Source organism: Jaculus jaculus, chromosome 1, assembly GCF_020740685.1.
Source record: "Jaculus jaculus isolate mJacJac1 chromosome 1, mJacJac1.mat.Y.cur, whole genome shotgun sequence".
NCBI classification, from domain to species: domain Eukaryota; kingdom Metazoa; phylum Chordata; class Mammalia; order Rodentia; family Dipodidae; genus Jaculus; species Jaculus jaculus.
This window is the reverse complement of record NC_059102.1, coordinates 116,517,070-116,535,813: the sequence shown is the minus strand read 5'-3', so window position 1 is coordinate 116,535,813 and position 18,744 is coordinate 116,517,070. Positions and strand designations below refer to the sequence as shown.

The 18,744-nt window shown below is 38.4% G+C and overlaps 2 protein-coding genes across 5 annotated transcripts in view; both read right to left on the bottom strand.

Annotated features, from left to right (window-relative positions):
* The window catches only part of Fktn (fukutin), a 65,567-nt gene extending 64,265 nt beyond the window's left edge, over positions 1–1,302 (bottom strand). The window contains exon 1 of one of the 2 annotated variants that reach the window (XM_045150293.1): positions 1,024–1,302. The gene's annotated coding sequence lies outside the window, so the exon portion shown is untranslated. The remainder of the gene's footprint in view (positions 1–1,023) is intronic. The other variant, XM_045150300.1, reaches the window with a different exon arrangement.
* Positions 1,303–10,927: 9,625 nt separating this feature from the next.
* Fsd1l (fibronectin type III and SPRY domain containing 1 like) overlaps positions 10,928–18,744 on the bottom strand; it is a 106,734-nt gene continuing 98,917 nt past the window's right edge. For all 3 annotated transcript variants that reach the window (XM_045160484.1, XM_045160491.1, XM_004656979.3), the window contains one exon: positions 10,928–13,649. In XM_045160484.1, coding sequence (XP_045016419.1) covers positions 13,527–13,649 — 123 coding nt within the window. In that variant the 3' untranslated portion in view covers positions 10,928–13,526. The remainder of the gene's footprint in view (positions 13,650–18,744) is intronic.

Sequence of the window (18,744 nt, the reverse complement as noted above, 5' to 3'; positions counted from 1 at the left end):
CAACATAAACAAACAAAAAACAGTTATCAGTTGAGTTTTACTATAAGGTTATATTTTATTTCCCCTGATAACTTTATAGGCTTTATATTACATTATTGTCTCATAATGCTAGATATTCCCTTGACAATATCTATTTTCTCCAAGTCCATCTATAGGTAATTGGATCTTTTCAAGGGATGAGCAGCAGGCAGGCAGACAGACTGACACACACACACACACACACACACACACACACACACTCCTGACCTATGAATCTGTTTTCTGTTAAACTAGGTCATATAATAATGACAGTCACTGTGCATTAGCTTGTTTGTTTTGTTTTGTTTTGTTTTGTTTTGATTTTTCGAGGTAGGGTCTCACTCTAGTCCAGGCTGACCTGGAACTCACTATGTAGTCTCAGGGTGGCCCATCCACCTACCTCCTAAGTGCTAGGATTAAAGGTGGGCGCCACCACGCCTGGCTGCATTAGCTTTTCTTTAGTCTCTGTGTGTTCTTTTATTCATAGAATCAAGATTTCTTGGTAGAAAAATTTCTAAAGTTCTATGTTTGAATATTATTATAACATTGAATACTCTATAGTACAGGTATTAGAACATGCCTGCCTTTACTATCGGGAACACAATTACCACAACTGTCTTAGGCTATCTGAGAAATCATAAGCCCACGGAAAATTGGGTTGCCTAATGTTAGGGGAGTAATCAGGGATAGAGATGAAATCTGAATTCAGTTCTCCACTACAATCCAAAACCTCTGGCAAGATACCGCTATTCATAGCCAATCTTTCCAGCCATTCCCCAATTGATTCTGTCAACAAGAAGCAGACAGCACAGCCGCATGAATTATTTAGGATGGCCAGCAGGTCCATCTTAGTATTAAGCATTCACAGGGGGTGTCAGTCAGTACACACTCCTCTGAACAAGCTGAATGAAGGCTGAACCCAGGAAGGAGGGACTGGCTGATGGCATCACCTCCTTTCCACCCAGCCGCACCGCAGACTTCCCAGCCCAACCTTCCCCAGCTCACCCGCCGCAGCTCCTCTCACGCTCGCCTGCGGGGTCCCAACTCCGGCCCCCAGGTCCCCCCCAAAGGCGTCACAGCTCCAGCCGCGCTCTACCAACGTCCCCGTCGCCCTCCAAACCGAACCTGGGTCCCCAGGAGGAGTTCACCTGCCCGCAGGCAAGGGAGCGCGGCAGGAACCCGCCGGATGGGCAGGATGTTGACGGAGAGGGCCGACAAACCCAGAGAAGCCGTGGGAAGCCAGCAGCGACTCCAGCCAGAAGGCGCCCGCACGTACACGCGAGCCTGGGCGGTGAGCATCTTACCTCCCGCAGTGACGGCGGCGGCTGTGCTTTATGGCACTCACAGCAGCCGTCGCAAAGCAGCCGTCAAGTGCAGCGCCGTGGACATCGGCTGGGTGAGATCAAATGGCAGTTCAGGGAATCAAAATCTAAGAGGGGAAAAAAATCTAAGAGGATATAAATAAATCATATAGAAACCTACTTTTTCTGGACAATGGAACACTCAGGAGCCATAGATTGTTATTAGAAAATTTTCAGTGCCAGGGATGGGATACCTTCCAGTGAGATGTTGGTCAGGGAGGTCTCTGATGCCCCCAAAACATTACAGACCATTGCCAAGGCCCTTGGTTTCCCACCAGGAAGAGATGGTAAGACCCTATTGCTGAAGACTCCATATACTTGGGCTGCAAAGTCACTGAAATATCCTGCTGGAGCTGAGCTGAAAACCTCTATATAGACCAGCTAACAGAAAGCTGGAAAAAGCCATGCTGCATGCAGTTCAATGGGAGAGAAATCACCAGTGAAGATACTCAACAATGGACACTGCAAGCCTTATATTTGGCCTACCAGGCAAAATGAGCCAAGGGGTGCAACAATAGCATGTCTGTGCTGGGGGAAAACAACCACCCTCTAATCTGATTGGAGGCCCGCTTCATGGAAGGGAATACATCCCTGATACTGAAAACCTACAACAGGGGTAGTCATGAGCCCTAGGGCTGTAATGTCTGCTGGTGTCTAGCTAAATGTATACACTGTGCTCACCAAACTGCCCAGTAAGCATTTCTCTTAATGTTCATACCCATATATTAATGCTACTCTCACTTTTGGTTAGAAAAGCTTCTCTTTTCAGATGGCAGTGACCTTTTGATGATTCAGAAGGCACTATGGTGCTGAGAAGTGACAGAGGAGTGCTCAGCCCTGAAATATCTCTATCACACCTTCCAAGGCTCATGGTCCATTGACAAAAAGGTGGCAGAAAGAATTTAAGAACCAAAGGAAGGGTAGGACTCCTTACAATGTGCTCCTCCAGACACAAAATGGCCTGGATATCCATGACCTCACAGTGCCTGACACTATTTACACAAGACCATCATAATAAGAGGAAAAGATCATGATATCAAAATAAAAGAGAGACTGATTGAGAGGGAAGGAATATGATGGAGAGTATAGTTTCAAAGGGAAAAGGGGAGGGGAGAGGGAGGGAATTACCATGGGATATTGTTTACAATTACAGAAGTTGTCAATAAAATTTAAAAAAAGATTAAGTGAAGCTTAAAAGTAGAAAAAACAGCCTGGTTTACATTATTTCTGTCGTGTGAAAGAATTTCCTTTTGTAAATGCAATGAATGGCATTGTTTCGGTTTAGGGGTTAGAGAAGAGTGCTAGCTAGGTAGAACTAAATCATCACAAGCATATTTGATTCTGTCATTTTCAAATACAATTTGTTTTGTTGATTCCTATGCCCCCTCCCATTCCCACTTCCCCCACCTCCCACTTCCCTCTCCCAGTACTTTTGCCCTTCCCTCACTTCTGTTCCAGCTTCCTCTTCTTCCCTCCCTCACTTTCCCCCAACTTTCACTCTCTGGTTTTTCAAGGTAGGATCTCACTCCAGCCCAGGCTGACCTGGAATGCCTTATGTAGTCCAGGCTGGCCTCCAACTTACAGCAATCCTCCCACTTTAACCTCCTGCTGGGATTAAAAGTGCCAGCACACATGCCAGGCTTCTGCTTATTTCTTTATACTTGCTCTTGGCTACAGTTCTACCTTTACAGGATTAAAAATGTTTTTTTTTTTCTATTGTGAGAAAGAGGGAGAGAATGGGTGTGCCAGGGTCTCGCTACTGCAACAAATAGGCACAGATACATGTGCCATTTTGTACATCTAGCTTTACATGGGTACTGGGGAATTGAACCCAGGATGGAGGCTTTGCAAGAAGCACCCTTAACTGCTGAGCCACCTTCCCAGCTCTTTACATATCCTATTGCCCCTCTTACACTACTACAAGCCAAGACTTGCATATATGGAAGAACATGTGGTTTTGGTGTTTGTACTTCACTTAATATGATTTCCAGATCCACCCATTTTCCTGCAAATTTCATGTTCCATACAGCTGAGTAGAATTCCTTTGTGCACATATACCACATTGTAGTTATCCATTCATCAGTCGGTGGGCATCTTGGCTGATTCCAAACTTAAGCTATGACAGAGCAGCAAAAAACATGGATGTGCAAGTGTCTCTGTAGTAGACTGTGAAGTCCTTCAGCTATATGGCCAGAAATGGCATAAATGCGTTGTATGGGAATTCTAGTTCTCACTTTAAAACACACCTCCATACTGATTTTCATAGTGGCTGTGTTTGCACTCCCAGCAACAGCAGATAAAGATTCCTCTTTCCACACATCCTTGTCAGCATTTGTTGTGTTTTTGATGATAGACATTCTGGCTGGGGTAAGATTCTATTTCAAAATCATTTTAATTTGCATTTCCCTGAAGGCTAGGGATGTTAAGCACTTTTTAAAAGTACTTACTAGTCATTTGTGCTTTAACATTCTTGAGGTCTATTTCAGAAAAAGGATTAATGTCTCTATAAGTGATCTATCCTTTTGTTAGTTTTGTTGAAATTCTTGACTTTGTTAGTAAGAAACAATATCCCAGGTGAGGGGCTCTTTTCCCATCACATGTCCCTTTAATTTTCCTGACTCCGGTAAAGGATCATGAAGACAAAGCAGATACAGTCATTTTTCTCCTTCAAGTGTAGGGGTCAGGTCTTATGTGCATGCACACATTCATGGTGGCATAGTATGCATACGATTGGAGGACTTTTTCCTGCTTTTCTTTTTAAAGGCGTGAGCTCAATTTTTTTAAATTTATTATTATTTTTTATTTATTTATTTGAGAGCGACAGACAGAAAGAGGGAGGGAGGGAGGGAGGGAGGGAGGGAGGGAGGGAGGGAGGGAGGGAGGGAGAGAGAGAGAGAGAGAGAGAGAGAGAGAGAGAGAAAATGGGCACACCAGGGCCTCCAGCAACGACGTGTGCGCCCCCTTGTGCATCTGGCTAACATGGATCCTGGGGAATCCAGCCTCGAACCAGGGTCCTTAGGCTTCACAGGCAAACGCTTAACCGCTAAGCCATCTCTCCAGCCCACTTTTTCCTGTTTTATCAGTGGTGTAGGGTTATAAGGAAGTACTATATAATCAATGCCTGTTATGGTAACCTTGAGCCTAAACAAATTGTGCTGTGAGGTAATAAGGTAGCTTTGTTAGGTAGTTTAGTATGACTGGGCCTCAGAAAGTAAAAAGCAGGAATATCTCTGAGCCTATCCTTGCAGTCTCTACTTCGCTGTCCATCAAAATATGCTCTAACTTCTTATCTCTTCCCTAGATCTGCTTCACAAAGAACCCAAGCCCCTTCTGGGAGAGAGCTCCTCTTTCCTCAAATTTAAATCTAATCCTGACATTGTGGTTGGTAAATTCAGCCCCCAGAACTTGGCATCATGGCTACATCTTCTTGAGCCAATGTCTAGCCCAGACCAATCAGCTGATCCTATGGCTCACCTGAGCTGGAAGGTAGGGCCCACCACCATAAATTACAAATGCTTGCTAGGGAAGGGGAAGTTCTCTGGGCTGGCTCCTGAACTTTGAAGTTCTGGTAAGCTACCGTCGTCTGGGCTTAGCTGGCCCCCTTACTCCCACATGGGCTCTCTGCCCCTTCCTGCCCTGTACATGGCTGGAGCTCTGTGTACTTCCTTTTCTTTTCTTGCTAAATCTCTTTTCACGTTTCTTCTAGGCCCACATGCACTCTCAGACCATGTAGGTATATTCATTTTCCTTCTCTTGGTTTTCTACTTTCCTGAATAAATTTTATAATTATCCTTCCCAGTTTGGTTTGCCCAATTCTTTGGTTAAATGCAAACCTGAACCTAGGGTTTGAGGTTCAAGGACTATTCCTGAACCCCTAACACTCCATATCATATTGATGACCCAATCAATAAGAAACCTGGACAGAATAGTCGTGTGTTTGTCCTCCATAGCCACAGGTACCGTTTTTTGTTTTTTTTTTTTTCCCCGAGGTAGGGTCTCACTCTAACCCAGGCTGACCTGGAATTCACTATGTAATCTCAGGGTGACCTTGAACTCACACAGATCCTCCTACCTCTGCCTCCCAAGTGCTGGGATTAAAGGTGTGTGCCACCATGCCTGCTTTAGGTATTTTTGATTAAGCTTCCTACTTAGTCACCAGCAGGTGGAGTCATGGTGGAGGTGTGTCACAGAGGACAGATCTTGAGTCCAGCCCTAATGTGTGTTCAGAGCTAGCTTGAGCTCCGGCTGCTCTTTACTCTCTTTGTTGTAGGTGTGATGAAGTGAGCCAGCTTCCTCTAACATGATGGAGTTGTAAGCCTGAAATCAATTCTTTCCTCTGGTCAGGTTTTTGTCCCAATAATGAGAAGGTAACTGCATCTACATGATTTTCTAAGGAAAAAGCTGAGACCAACTGTCATGTGCTACATGTTATGCTTTGAATGTGAAATGTTTTTCACAGGCTCCTGTGAGCAGTTAGTGGCACTGTTTGGGAGCTTATAGAACCTATAGGAAGTAAGGCCTAGCTAGAGGAAGTGGACTTCCAAGGGATGGAGGTGAGTTTTAGAGGCCATCGCCTCTGTCTGGTTCTAGCTGGGCATCAATGTCTCCTATTCCTGATCTGCTAGTACGTGAGCAATTTCATGCTACTGCTACCGCTGGAAAGTTGGTTATGCCACCATGCATTCCATGCCACGTTTGACTAAAACAGAATCAAAGTAAATCCATTCATACCCTGCTTCATCCGATATTTGGTCACAGTGATGAGAAAAATGACTAGAATATGTAGTGTTAACATATGTGTTGGGGAAATATACACAGTTTATCTAGACCACTACATACATGGTAGTTTATAGATAAAGTGAATCAGAACATTGTGCCTCCATATTTCTGGTAGCCTATTCTGTTGAGATAACTTGGACTTGTGGTGCCAATTCTTTGCCTAGCAACCACAAATGAAAAGAAATCTGCCTCCAGGTTCATCCTAATTTATAATCACAAAGTTTGTATTTTACTATCTAAATCTATAGTGAATACTGGCTTGTGAATACATATTCAAGAGAAATCATCAAAAAAGTAATGAACTTAAGTGTTATCTCAATTTTCTGGGTGCTAACTTACTCTCCGTTGGAGAATCTGCTTCTCTTTTCCAGATAGATGCAGATCCTAAGAAGAGAGCTGCCCCAACCTACCTCAGAAGGGGCCCAACTGAAACTAAGGACAACTGGCGAAATAAGCAAGGGTGATGTTTTCCTGTGAACTGGATACCAGCACAAAGGGGAAGGAGATCAATGCAGAGAAAAATCAACTCCTACCAAATCAGAGAGCCAGAGCCTCAGAGGCCCCCAACACCTCAGCACTGAAGCAGACCAAAAATGAACCCAACATGGCTCAGGGAAATCTTGCGGAAGAGGGGGCGGAAAGAATGTCAGAGTTACATGTTGGGTCATGATTTTCAGAGACATTTATCATACTAATAACTGGGGGCTAACTCCACAATGCACGACCCATTTTCAATAATAAGGAGGGTCTAATGGGAGGGGGCAGATCACAGATGAGCCTAAATAATGGTACCAAACTGCCTGTATTTACTGAAAAGAAAACTAATAAATTAAATTAAAAAAAAAAAGTAATGAACTTACAAGGGTCTTATCTAGCTTCATTTTATCATTGGTTGATCTTTTTTTCTTCTAATTTTTTTAGGGTTTAGAATAAAAGTTTTAAACATGTCTAGGTTCCAAGTCTAACTCTCAGAGACCCTCAACCAAAATGACCCATGATGTGACAAGCTTCAAAGACAGAACCTAAATTCATAACTTAGCATGTTTCATTTACCAACTGTATCTGTACTGTACAAAGCAGCAGAACTTACATTTAAATTAATAAAAATTAATTCAGTTCTTTAGTGTATTACTCAGTAGTTCCCTGTGGCTAATCTATTAGATTGCAAATCAAGAACTTTCCATCAACACGTAAAATTTTGTTAAATGACACAGCTCTAAAATATTTTAGGCTAAGGGACTATGACTATTTAAATATTCTAATACTCAATAAAAAACTAAAGTTAGATATTTGAAATAACAGGTGATAAACAAAAACAAGCAATGATCTCAGAAGAAGGCATGGACAAAAGTTTAATTTTTAAATGAGCTAATACAGGTGGTTTTGTAAAGACATAACCGAACATTCTAAGTAGAACATACAATCATTTCAACATACAAGTTACTCTCGTTTGAATACCCTAGTTTAAAGTAAAACAAAAAAATTGAAAGGCCTTGTCTTGTTTCAAAGAAACATGAGGCAATGTGCTCATTAAAACACTCTCTTGCAGCACTGAATACATCATATGTAGTTTATTAATGGTCTTCATCCATAGCGTAGAATTAAACCTGAGGAATCAGAATTCTCATTATTATAACTGCATAGCAAAATCATGTCCAGGTAATAGACATACCAAAATCTGCAGATTAAAAGATTAAGATAACTTGTAAACCATTTAGTAAGTCCAATTCAAACAAGCAGGTAAGAATAATAATAAATGATACTTATGTCAACTAACAAGGTTTTGAAATACTTCGTCTTAAAAAAAAAAAAGATATTTGAACAATGCTGTCAAGTTTCTTTCCAATGATGACCAACTGCTGAACTACTAGGTTGTCTGGAAAGAACACTTTAGGCCAAATTCACTTTGCATATGGCACAAAGCAGTTCTACATTGAAAGTGCAATTTCTAGATGGAAAAGGAGCTTAATTTCTTTATGCTTTAACTATATACTAACACATTAATGCTATGGAAGAAATTTTATAGCTCCAGAACACCCTGGAATAGATGAGAAAAGACAAAACAAACAAACAAACAAAATCTCACCTATAAACCATGCAGAACAAAATTAACAGTAAAGAGCATTTAAACAGGAGTTCTATTCTTAAATCACATTTGCAATCACTGGTGATACCACTTTGAGTATATGCTTTTGCAAAGTAAACAGCAATAGAAGTATCTGAACACTTAAAGCTATTATTTACTCACACACAGGACTTCACTGTTACTGAAGCAGTTTCATACATCCCATTTAATTTTAATCCTCACAACAGCCCTGTGAGGTAGGCTGAACAAGTTACAAATATTTTAAGTAAGGCAATAGAGGCTCAAAGGTAACGAGTGATTTACAAAGATGTAACAGATCTAGTATATGACAGAGCTACAGTGATTAGTTTTAATAAAATATTTTTACATAATATATGGATATTTTAAAGACTAGTAGCTTTTAACTGAGTTACTCCAAAAATTTAGCTACTATACATGTCATAGTATGACTCAGTTATATAAATTTGATTATTTTTTTACAGCATCTTCCTTAAAAGGTAATTTCGACTTAGTGCTTTGGTACCATAGAGACATTGGAAATGCTAAAACAAATGGCCCTGTGTTCTCCAAAAAGTTCCAACAATAATAAAATGCCTGTTACCAGTCACTTAGAATTTGAGTTATTTAAAAGTAGTCCAAACTTAAGTTCCAAGCCAAGGCAAACACATTCACCTACCTTTTGCTCTACATACCACAAAGTCTTCTATGAGTTTATTCTTACAAAACAACTTTTATTGACTGGGCACCATTAAGAAAATACATAATTTTAAACAAAGAAAGCTTAAATTATTACATCAAAAGTCAGTACCTTGTATCGACCCATAAATAGCAAATGTTCTTTTAAGTATAGTGTCATCAGGATAGAAATATGATGGTCATTTCTGGTATTACTTACTAAGCCAATATTCACCTTTATATGGTATGTCCAATAAAAATCTTTTAATGCTAACAACAGAAATGTAATCCATTTAAATTCCAACTAATTCAAAACTTTAGGTTTTGAAAAAAATCAGGTTAACCATACATTCCAGGTAACAAAATACTGACATAAGCATTACCAACAACTGCAGAATATGAACACTGTGAGCTGTACACACAACTGAAAATGTTCTGAACATGAGGTAATCTTGCTGTGGTGACTGAAGAGAAGGATCATCACCTAGTATAATATTCCAGTACTGCTATTATAAAAGATACATTTTGGTTTAAGACAACAAAAAAATTATGATTACTTAAGATACTGAGTAAATTTATACTGATCATACATTTCAATGAAAGAACGTATATCAAGAAAGAAACTTTTCCAGACCCACATCATTGGACTCTATAAAAGTGAAGTATTAATATATTACTATACTATAAGCAGCTAAGCTGAGGGCTGCTTTTTGTTAAAACAATATGTAACAAGTGTACTTAAAAATGTAATGCCATATTAACAAAACATTTTTTAAATGAAGTATATCACACAGCTCAAGAGTAGAACAAGGTATATACAGTAAACAAAACTTTCTTAGTTTTGGAAATGTGAAAACAAAGCAATCAATTTTTGAGTGCTGTATTACTGGCATGAATTATTCAATAAAAAGAATCCCATCTGGCAAATATGCTTTAAAAATATTGAGGAATAGGAAGGAAATAGTTAACTTTTTAGCCCAGAATAATATGTTTTATAGTAAGACGTCCATACTTTGAATTAATACTCTTTGGAATATAATTTATGTATTCCTTCTCAATTTTTCTATTTTAAAAGAAAATGAAAATATATAATAGATATAATTTTATGGAAAAGGTATATAAAAAAGTAATCATTCTATGTGAGTCATGAAATAGATTATCTTGGCCTAATTAAAATATTTCATTACAAATATTCACTTTTATTATTTATACCAAGGATTAATCACCAATGTTCAAATTATACATGATATTATTGATGGTTTAGTTTCATAAGTACGTAAGTAATTGAAGTCACTATGACACTTTATATAACACAGAGAGAAATTACTTTTAGAACAGGGTGAGAAGACCAAGTTTAACTGTATATCAGTAGTTCACTGTCCTAACAGTAAAAATGTCATCAATGAAACCCATGTATAGATAGAAAATCCCTTAATACTTTGTTTACTTATACCTGGAATATTCAAAGAACTACTGTTAATTATATTCCTATGTGCATTAGTCATTAAATGCTTGGCATACACATATTCACCAAAAGTTGAAAGATGTGACATAACCAACTGTGTCAAAATGAACTGTAGAAGAAAAATCCTTTTCTAAAGTGCTTAAGGTACAGCCTTCATTTCCAGATCCAATTTAATACTGGCTTGGATTCAACTACTAGATGGGAAATGCGATACTTAATGCATGTTTTTATAACATGTAAGGCTTTACCCTTATGATATATCCAGCACAGTTAACCTCTTGTGCATTTCTTTTACAGAAAACAGTCATGTTTGATCTGTGAAAACAAAGGTAAAGGTAAGGTGACAAAGAATGCTTGAAAGGGGTTACAGCTTTCCACAATGTATTAAGCTGAGCCAAAAAGCTCAATGTGTGTGTGTGTGTGTGTGTGTGTGTGTATTTTTGAGGCAAGCCCAATAGACTGGCCTTTTGTTGGGGAAGGGGATTGTCACACCAGGGCTTCAGGCCACTGTAATTGAACTCCAGATGTGTGTTCCCCCTTGTGTCCATGTGTGACATTGCATGCTTGTGTCACTGTATCTGGCTTACATGGGACCTGGAGAGTAATACATGAGCCCTCAGGCTTCTCAGGCAAGCGCCTTAACTACTAAGCCATCTCTCCAGCTCAGAGCTCAGTATTGTTTTTAGAATTTGATATTAATGAGAATATTAATTATGATCAAGTTCATGGTTACCTTATTTTGAGACTATTTAAGTAGGCACTATATTTAATCATCTTTAATTTGGAAATGAGAGTATTTTTCTCCATTTAACAACCTGAAAATTCTTAAAACAAACTAAAATACTATACATTTTGTTCTTTAATTTTAGAAATACCTAAGAAGAATTATAAAGGGAAAATGCTAGCTGCTTATTTTGAAGCAATGAAGGTATAATCTCATTCCAAGTATTAGAAGTGTTGAGAAGCTCAGAACCTGAATTTATTCCTTTTTGACTACAAAGATGCTGAGAAATCAAACCTTCCCCAGTGACATTTATATATTTCCCAAATGAATGTTAGAAAACTGTATACAAGAAATTTCAAATGACGGAATGAGGACAAGAAAAAAAATCATATGCACTCCCCAGGCTCCTGATTAATACTACCTTTTCCCCTTACCCCCACAATAGAAAGCCCTCACCACTACAATATAATGATGCCTGGCTTCAATTTTAGTCACCACTGAGCATGCTTAGAGGAAAAAGGCACTGAATAAATGAGAAGACACAATTATGCAAGACATAATAGTAAAAAAATCTATACAAGGACACCTGGCTTTTTCCATATCATTTTTGCTAAAATATACTGTGTAGTTACATGAAGCAACTGTCATAAATTAATACTTTCAAGTTTTAGTCTATGAAAGGGAATAAAATCCTATTTCTTTAAGTCCTAGAATAGCTCTTGTATGGGGAGTCAAAACCCCAAATTTTTTGTTCAAAGGATGAGGAATATAAAGTAAAATATTGCTTTGGAATTGAAAGACCAATAACATACTTTAGTCTGTAAGCTGCTTTATAATTGTTTCAAATTTACCAACATGTTATCAGACCGTAGTAGACATTTGTTGTCTTGGAAAGAATATCTTAGGTCACTATGTAACATCAAAGGCAAAAGTCATATCAATAATAGTAAATTTTAAGTGGGAATGAACTATTACTATTACATAAGCCTTATATAGAAAGCAGCTCAAGTGTAAGTGATAATGGTCACTTCTGGGGGCAAGGTTTTCATAGCCAAAGAAATTCAGTTTAAAATGAGAGAAAAGTTTCAAAAATTAAGAAACATACACATTCCCATTTATTTAAAAATCTGAAGTCATTTTTAAAATCCTGTATAACTTACAGTATGACTCACAGTTTTAGATCTAAACATTTAAATCAATTTTTAAAAATTGGGTTTCTACTTAACACAGATTTTACTCACTGTTTCACAGATTTCCCTAGGTATGGGAAAAATTCCAGTGGTTATTTTTTGAAGAATCATACTCTTTAGAAAGCAAATGAATGTAGCAAAAAGACAGAGAAAAAATAACCTTCAGATTGTTACTCAAAAGCCTCATGTGTCAGTTAAGACACAGGCAGACTTTCCAAAACAGTTGTTTAAACCATTCCATATCTTACATAAGAAGATATAAATTATTTCAATAAATAGTAATTTTAGACACATCCCTTTGTACCCTTTTCTTCTTAGATAAAATCGATTAATGTAGGATTTACTAAACTTTCATTCTTACTAGTAATAGTTTTAAGAATCAGCAATAATTACAATCAGTGACAAATCTGTGGAAAATTTTATCAAAAATAACTATTAAAAAGGGGATTAAATTAGAGAACAAAATCAGAAAACAAGTTTTTAAAATCTTCCCTATCTATCATCCTAGCAGTAGAATGCAGGTCTAGTTCAACAGCAGCATGCATGGTGCACTACTTGGCCACTGTATCAGTACAGCGAGCACAGAACCAAAACTGAGGTGATTTTGAGCCGTTTAAATTATTTCCAATTGCCCCATATTTTGAGTTATAACCACAGGAGAAACATCACCATACTTTAACAGGTGAAAAATGATACAAATTTAGTAAATAAATAAGTCAATTTAGCAAAACTCAACTTATTTATAAAAGGAGAAAATAAACCACTATAAGAAAACTTTTCTATCATCCCTAGTCAATGCTTTCTAAAGTGTCAGTGTAAGAACCAGGTAACAGGTAAAGATGAGACAAGAACAAGACTGCAGGGAGAAAGGATGGCAAGCTTTAAAAGCTTTCCAGCCCAGATCCTAGGGTCATCATATGAAATAACTCGACTAGGAGAGCCAAACTGTTTAAAAACCCAAACAAGTTCAGTAGGTTCACAGGACTAGTTCACATTTAAACATGAACTCTTCTCCATTCCCCATGAGAGCATCCATCTCTTGTTTGCTTCTTCTGTGCCACTGCAGACTCCTGGGTCTCCTTCATAGTAGGCGCTTAAACTAACAGATGCTGAACCTCAAAGCAAAACATAGCCAACCTGATTTCGAGCATTCACAAGTGCCTGTGTTAATAAATGCACAGTAAAGGCCACTCAGTCAAAGAGGAAGGGAACATATTCTGAGCACACATTACTGAGTAATGTTGTTCAGGCTGCTAGTGGAACCAGTCATTCCGTTTTCACTCTTCTGAAGTGTTCGTACAGCACTTGGAACCTGCATCCCAGTACTCAAAGATAGTCCACCACACCAAACCTAAGAAAAAGGCAAAAACAAAGCCTCAATTAGACTTCAACCAAATTGTAACACCAGTGATTCTTAAATTTCCATTTGAAAGGCAAAATGACACATGTATACATCAACAAGTTCCACTGACAACATTCACACCTGAGCTAAGAGGAAACTCACTAACTCAGGACCTTTGGAACCACAGGGGGCAATGGAAGTCTTCTGGTAGCAGAAGCTACAGAAGCTGCACCCAAGAAAGGGAGCTCAGGAGTACACATTACAAACTCTGCCGGGTTGATACAGGCAAACAATAGTGGCTGTCATTACTGACTCTTAACCTCCATGAGCAAGGGACATGCACAAAAAAAATAAATAAATAAATAAATAAAAAACAAGCAAAATCAACCAACTTTCTTACCCCAGTCATTGCTGTTTGTTGTAATAATGAGATGTGGTTCTAGATTGTAGGAATTGAACATCTGTTATCAGTAAAAGCCACTGGTTTTTTTCTTATTGCTACAGTAAGAACACTTACAATTCTTTAAGAATGACTTAGAAGAAAAATGCAAATAACCATCTCTAGATGACCAACTAATTCCACTAATTACCAAAACCATAAGCGAGTTTATGAACAATAAAACTGCTTCATGAAACAGAACACTATTATTCAATAATGTATAGCATAAATTTAGGACACCCAAACGGCAATGGTACCATAAGCTACTACTTCCTAAAAGGCAGACCAAATGGCTGAACCTTCACTAGACCCTTACAGGAAACACCTGAACCACAAGACACTGGAGCGGGTAGGATCAAGACTAACCTAAACCTTCTACATCTTCCCTCCCTCCCTCTCCTCCTCTCCCCTCTCTCCCTTCTCTTTAACTCTTGTATATTAGTTATGTTTTTCCTCATTTTCTTAGTGGGCACTGACCTGTAACCCCCACTACCAGCATGGGGCTATCACCCACAATGAATGAGCTTTTGATCAGAGAAACCTAAAAGTTTCCTAAAACAATGACAGACTTCTGTCAGAGTACTTGATGACCCACCAAAGGTCAGTGGTAAGACCCTATTGCTGAAGACACCATCTGCAGCTGACACGTAAAATGGAACAGCATGCCTGGAAGCCAGGAGAGAGTCAGTCCCCAGACAGTCAGCGTGTCTAGTGCCAGAAGGTGCTACATTGGCGACTGGGGGAAATGACTAATATCTGTCCAAGCAACTCATGGTCTAACCTAATTAGCAACAAATAAACTGGTGTGATGCTCACACAAGTGCAATAGTGGCACACAGCCATGGTGGGGAGCCAACTGCTCTTGATTTGGCTAACTGATCCCCTCAGTGGTACGGGACCCATAGCTGGAGCTGGGAAACAAGTCAGAACCATATCCAAACATAAGCCCACTCTCCAACAACAAGCTACCATCAATCATAGGGTCCAAGAGGGCCTACACCTATTAAACTCTCTATCAAAAAAGTAAGTGTTATCTCAATTTTCCGGGTGCTAACTTAATCTCCGTTGGAGAATCTGCTTCTCTTTTTCAGATAGATGCAGATCCTAAGGAGAGAGCTGCCCCAACATACCTCAAAAGGGGCCCAACTGAAACTAAGGAAAATTGGCGAAACAAGCAAGGGTGCTGTTTTCCTGATGAACCGGATACCAGCACAAAGGGGAAGGAGACCAACACAGAGAAAAATCAACTCCTACCAAATCAGAGTGCCAGAGCCTCAGAGGCCCCCAACACCTCAGCACTGAAGCAGACCAAAAATGAACCCAACATGGCTCAGGGAAATTTTGCAGAAGAGGGGGTGGAAAGAATGTCAGAGTCACATGTTGGGTCATGATATGCAGAGACATTTATCATACCAATAACTGTGTGCTAACTCCACAATGCACGACCCATTTACATCAATAAGAAGGCACGACCCATTTACATCAATAAGAAGGGTCCATTGGGAGGGGGTAGATCATGGATGAGCCTAAACAATGGTACCAAACTGCCTGTATTTGCTGAAAAAAAAACTAATAAATTAAATTTAAAAAAAAAGAGAAGAAAGAAGGAAAATATGGACCCTTTATATTAATCAGCAACCAGCTACCATGTACAGAGCTGATATGGTCTTAAAGAAAGGAAAATTCTAGAAATTGCTTAAGTAGTTCCATTCTCACATCCAACATACTAAGGACAATACTGTCCCAAAGAAAATACTCACTGTGAAATTAATAACTATATAGTTTGCAATTAAGACTAGTAGGTGTGGTAAAGTTAAACTCTCAAACTGGAACATTAATTTACAGATATAAAAAATATTAAGTAAATTTTTTAAATTAAGTGACTTAGAAAAATATTTACTCAAAACATCTAGCATAGAAGTACAAAGTCAAAACATTCTAGAGAAGGGTAGTTTTGTTAGTAAGTGGTACTAGAAAAACTGAATATTCATGTGTGAAAAAATGAAACTTAAACCAAGCATATATAAAAATTAATTCAAAATAGATCAAATAGTTAAAGGTAAAATTATAAAACTTGAAGGAGAAGCCTAATAAAAAATCTATTACATCATGTTAGGTAAAGCATTATAGATAAATGAAAAAATGAGATAATTTGGCTTCATGTCTCATGAAAAATTGTACTTGATATCTAGAAAGCAAAGAAGCAAACAACAAACTGCAACATCACATTAGTAAAGAACTTGTTTCAACATTTATAAAGAATTCTTAAACTCCACAATACAAATAATAATGTCTACCAAAACAACAGAGCATTATAACACATTCTTCACCAAGAAAAGACACAAGTGGCAAACAAGCCCATGAAAAGATGTTCAACATCATCTGTCATTACAAACACAGAAACACAATGAAATATCACTATATCACAATGAAATATCACCAATAAGCATACTAAAACAGCTTAAGGAAAACAAGAAAAATCTGACAATACCATATAATAGCAAAGATGTGATAGATTCTCATATACTGCTGGTAGTAACACTAACATAGTACTAGAGAACATTTGGTAATTTCTAATAAAGCTATACATACCTGATTGAGCAACCCTACTACTTTTAGGTAATTACTAATAGCAATAAAACCCTACGGTCACATAAAATTTCATATGTGAATGCTCATAATGGCTTAATCCTAAGTGCCCCAACGTGGAAAAAGTTCAACTGTTGACTTGTACCAGTCAATAGAACCGTGGAACAGGCCAGGAATGATGGTACACAATGATAATCCCAGCACTTGGGAGGCAGAGGAAAGAGGACTGTGAGTCCAAGGCAAGCCTAGATATTTAAATTCAAGGCCAACCTGAACTACAGAGAGATATTTGCCCATAAATATGTAGCTTGGAGGCAAAGAGCTTGCTTAGCATACACAGGCCCTGGCTTTAATGTTAGGCACTGCAAAACCACCAACTCACCCATACAAATCTAAAATGCAGTGAGAAGAGGTACTGACACACTCAGAAATATGGACATATGTCTAATGTATTATGCCACAAAACTGAAAGGCTACATCCTACGCAAGTCCAATTATGTGACATTCTTCTTTTATTCTTACTTTTAGTTTTGATATATACCCCATGTGCCTGCTGCAGAGGCCAGGGGAAGATGTTGGTGCCCTGTTCTATCACTCTTCCACCTTACTTCTGAGACCGTAACTGAATCTGGATCTCCTGCTTCTTGGTTGAACTGCTGACCAAGGATTCCTAGCAATCCTTCTATCTCATCTCACTCAGCCCGTCCACCCATGTTCAGCTTTTTATATGGGTGCTGGAGAATCTACTCTAGCCCTCATGCTTATGTAACAAGTGCTCTCTTAACTGCTGAGCCATCTCTTCAGTACTCTATATGACATCTTGAAGAGTCAAAACTATAGGGATGATCATGGTTTACTTATTGTTTGGGCTGGTTGTGGTGGGAATGATCAAGTATACAGGAGCACAGCAGAAATTTCTATGGTACTGGAAATGTTCTACCTTTTGCTTAGGGATTATATAACTATCATCTGAGAAAATTCACAGAGCTGACAATCCTATATGGAAATTATACCTCAATGAACATGGCTTTAAAAATAAACCTTGGGCTGGAGAGATGGCTTAGTGTTTAAGGTGCTTGTTTGCAAAGTCAAAGGACCCAGGTTTGATTCCCAGGACCCATATAAGCCAGATGCAAAAGGTGGGGTATGCATCTGAAGTTCGTTTGCAGCTGCTGGAGGCCCTGGCATGGCTATTCTCTCTGCCTCTTTCTCTCTCTCAAATAAATAAGTAAAGTATTAAAAAAAATCAGTGTTAGCTGGGTATGATGATGCATGCCTTTTGTCCCAGCACCTGGGAGGCAGAGGTAGGATTGCTGTGAGTTCAAGGCCACCTTTGAGACTATTGAGTGAATTCTAGGTCAGTCTGGGCGAGAGCAAGGCCCTACCTTGAAAACCCAGGAAAAAAAAAAAAATCAATGTTATGGGGCCTACAGAGGTAGCTCAGTGGCTAAAGGTGCTTAATTGCAGTCTGATGGCCCAGGTTCAACTCCCCAGCTTCCCACTTAAAGGAGGAGAAGACATTTCTTTTTTTTTTTTTTAATTTTTATTAACATTTTCCATGATGATAAAAAAAATCCCATGGTAATACCCTCCCTCCCCCTGCACTTTCCCCTTTGCATTTCTAAGAGATTCTTAGTGCACAAGTATACATGTGTAGACACACACATATGCAAACAGATAAAATTTTTTAAACCAATTTTATGTACGAGATAATTATTTGCTGTGTTAGTAAAACTAAGGCTTCAAGTTAGAGGAAAAAATTAAGTTTAAAACAATTTCCTAAAGCATCTGATATGACAAAATGTTTAATTATCATATAATTATTTGCAGTTAAAAACAGTATATAAGTTCAATAAATATCACCATGAGATACACTCAAATTAAAAATGTTTTACAAAACTAAAAAAGCTAAGAATTGGTAAAAATATAACTTTTCTGAATTCCATATGTTTTATCCCTGAGTGGCTAATAGGAAAAATGACCCTAAAATATGTGATGGATATAAGTTTGGCAACTTTTTTTTAAAAAGCCAGAATTGGGTCACCCCACAATGAGCTATTGGTCAGGGAGGACACA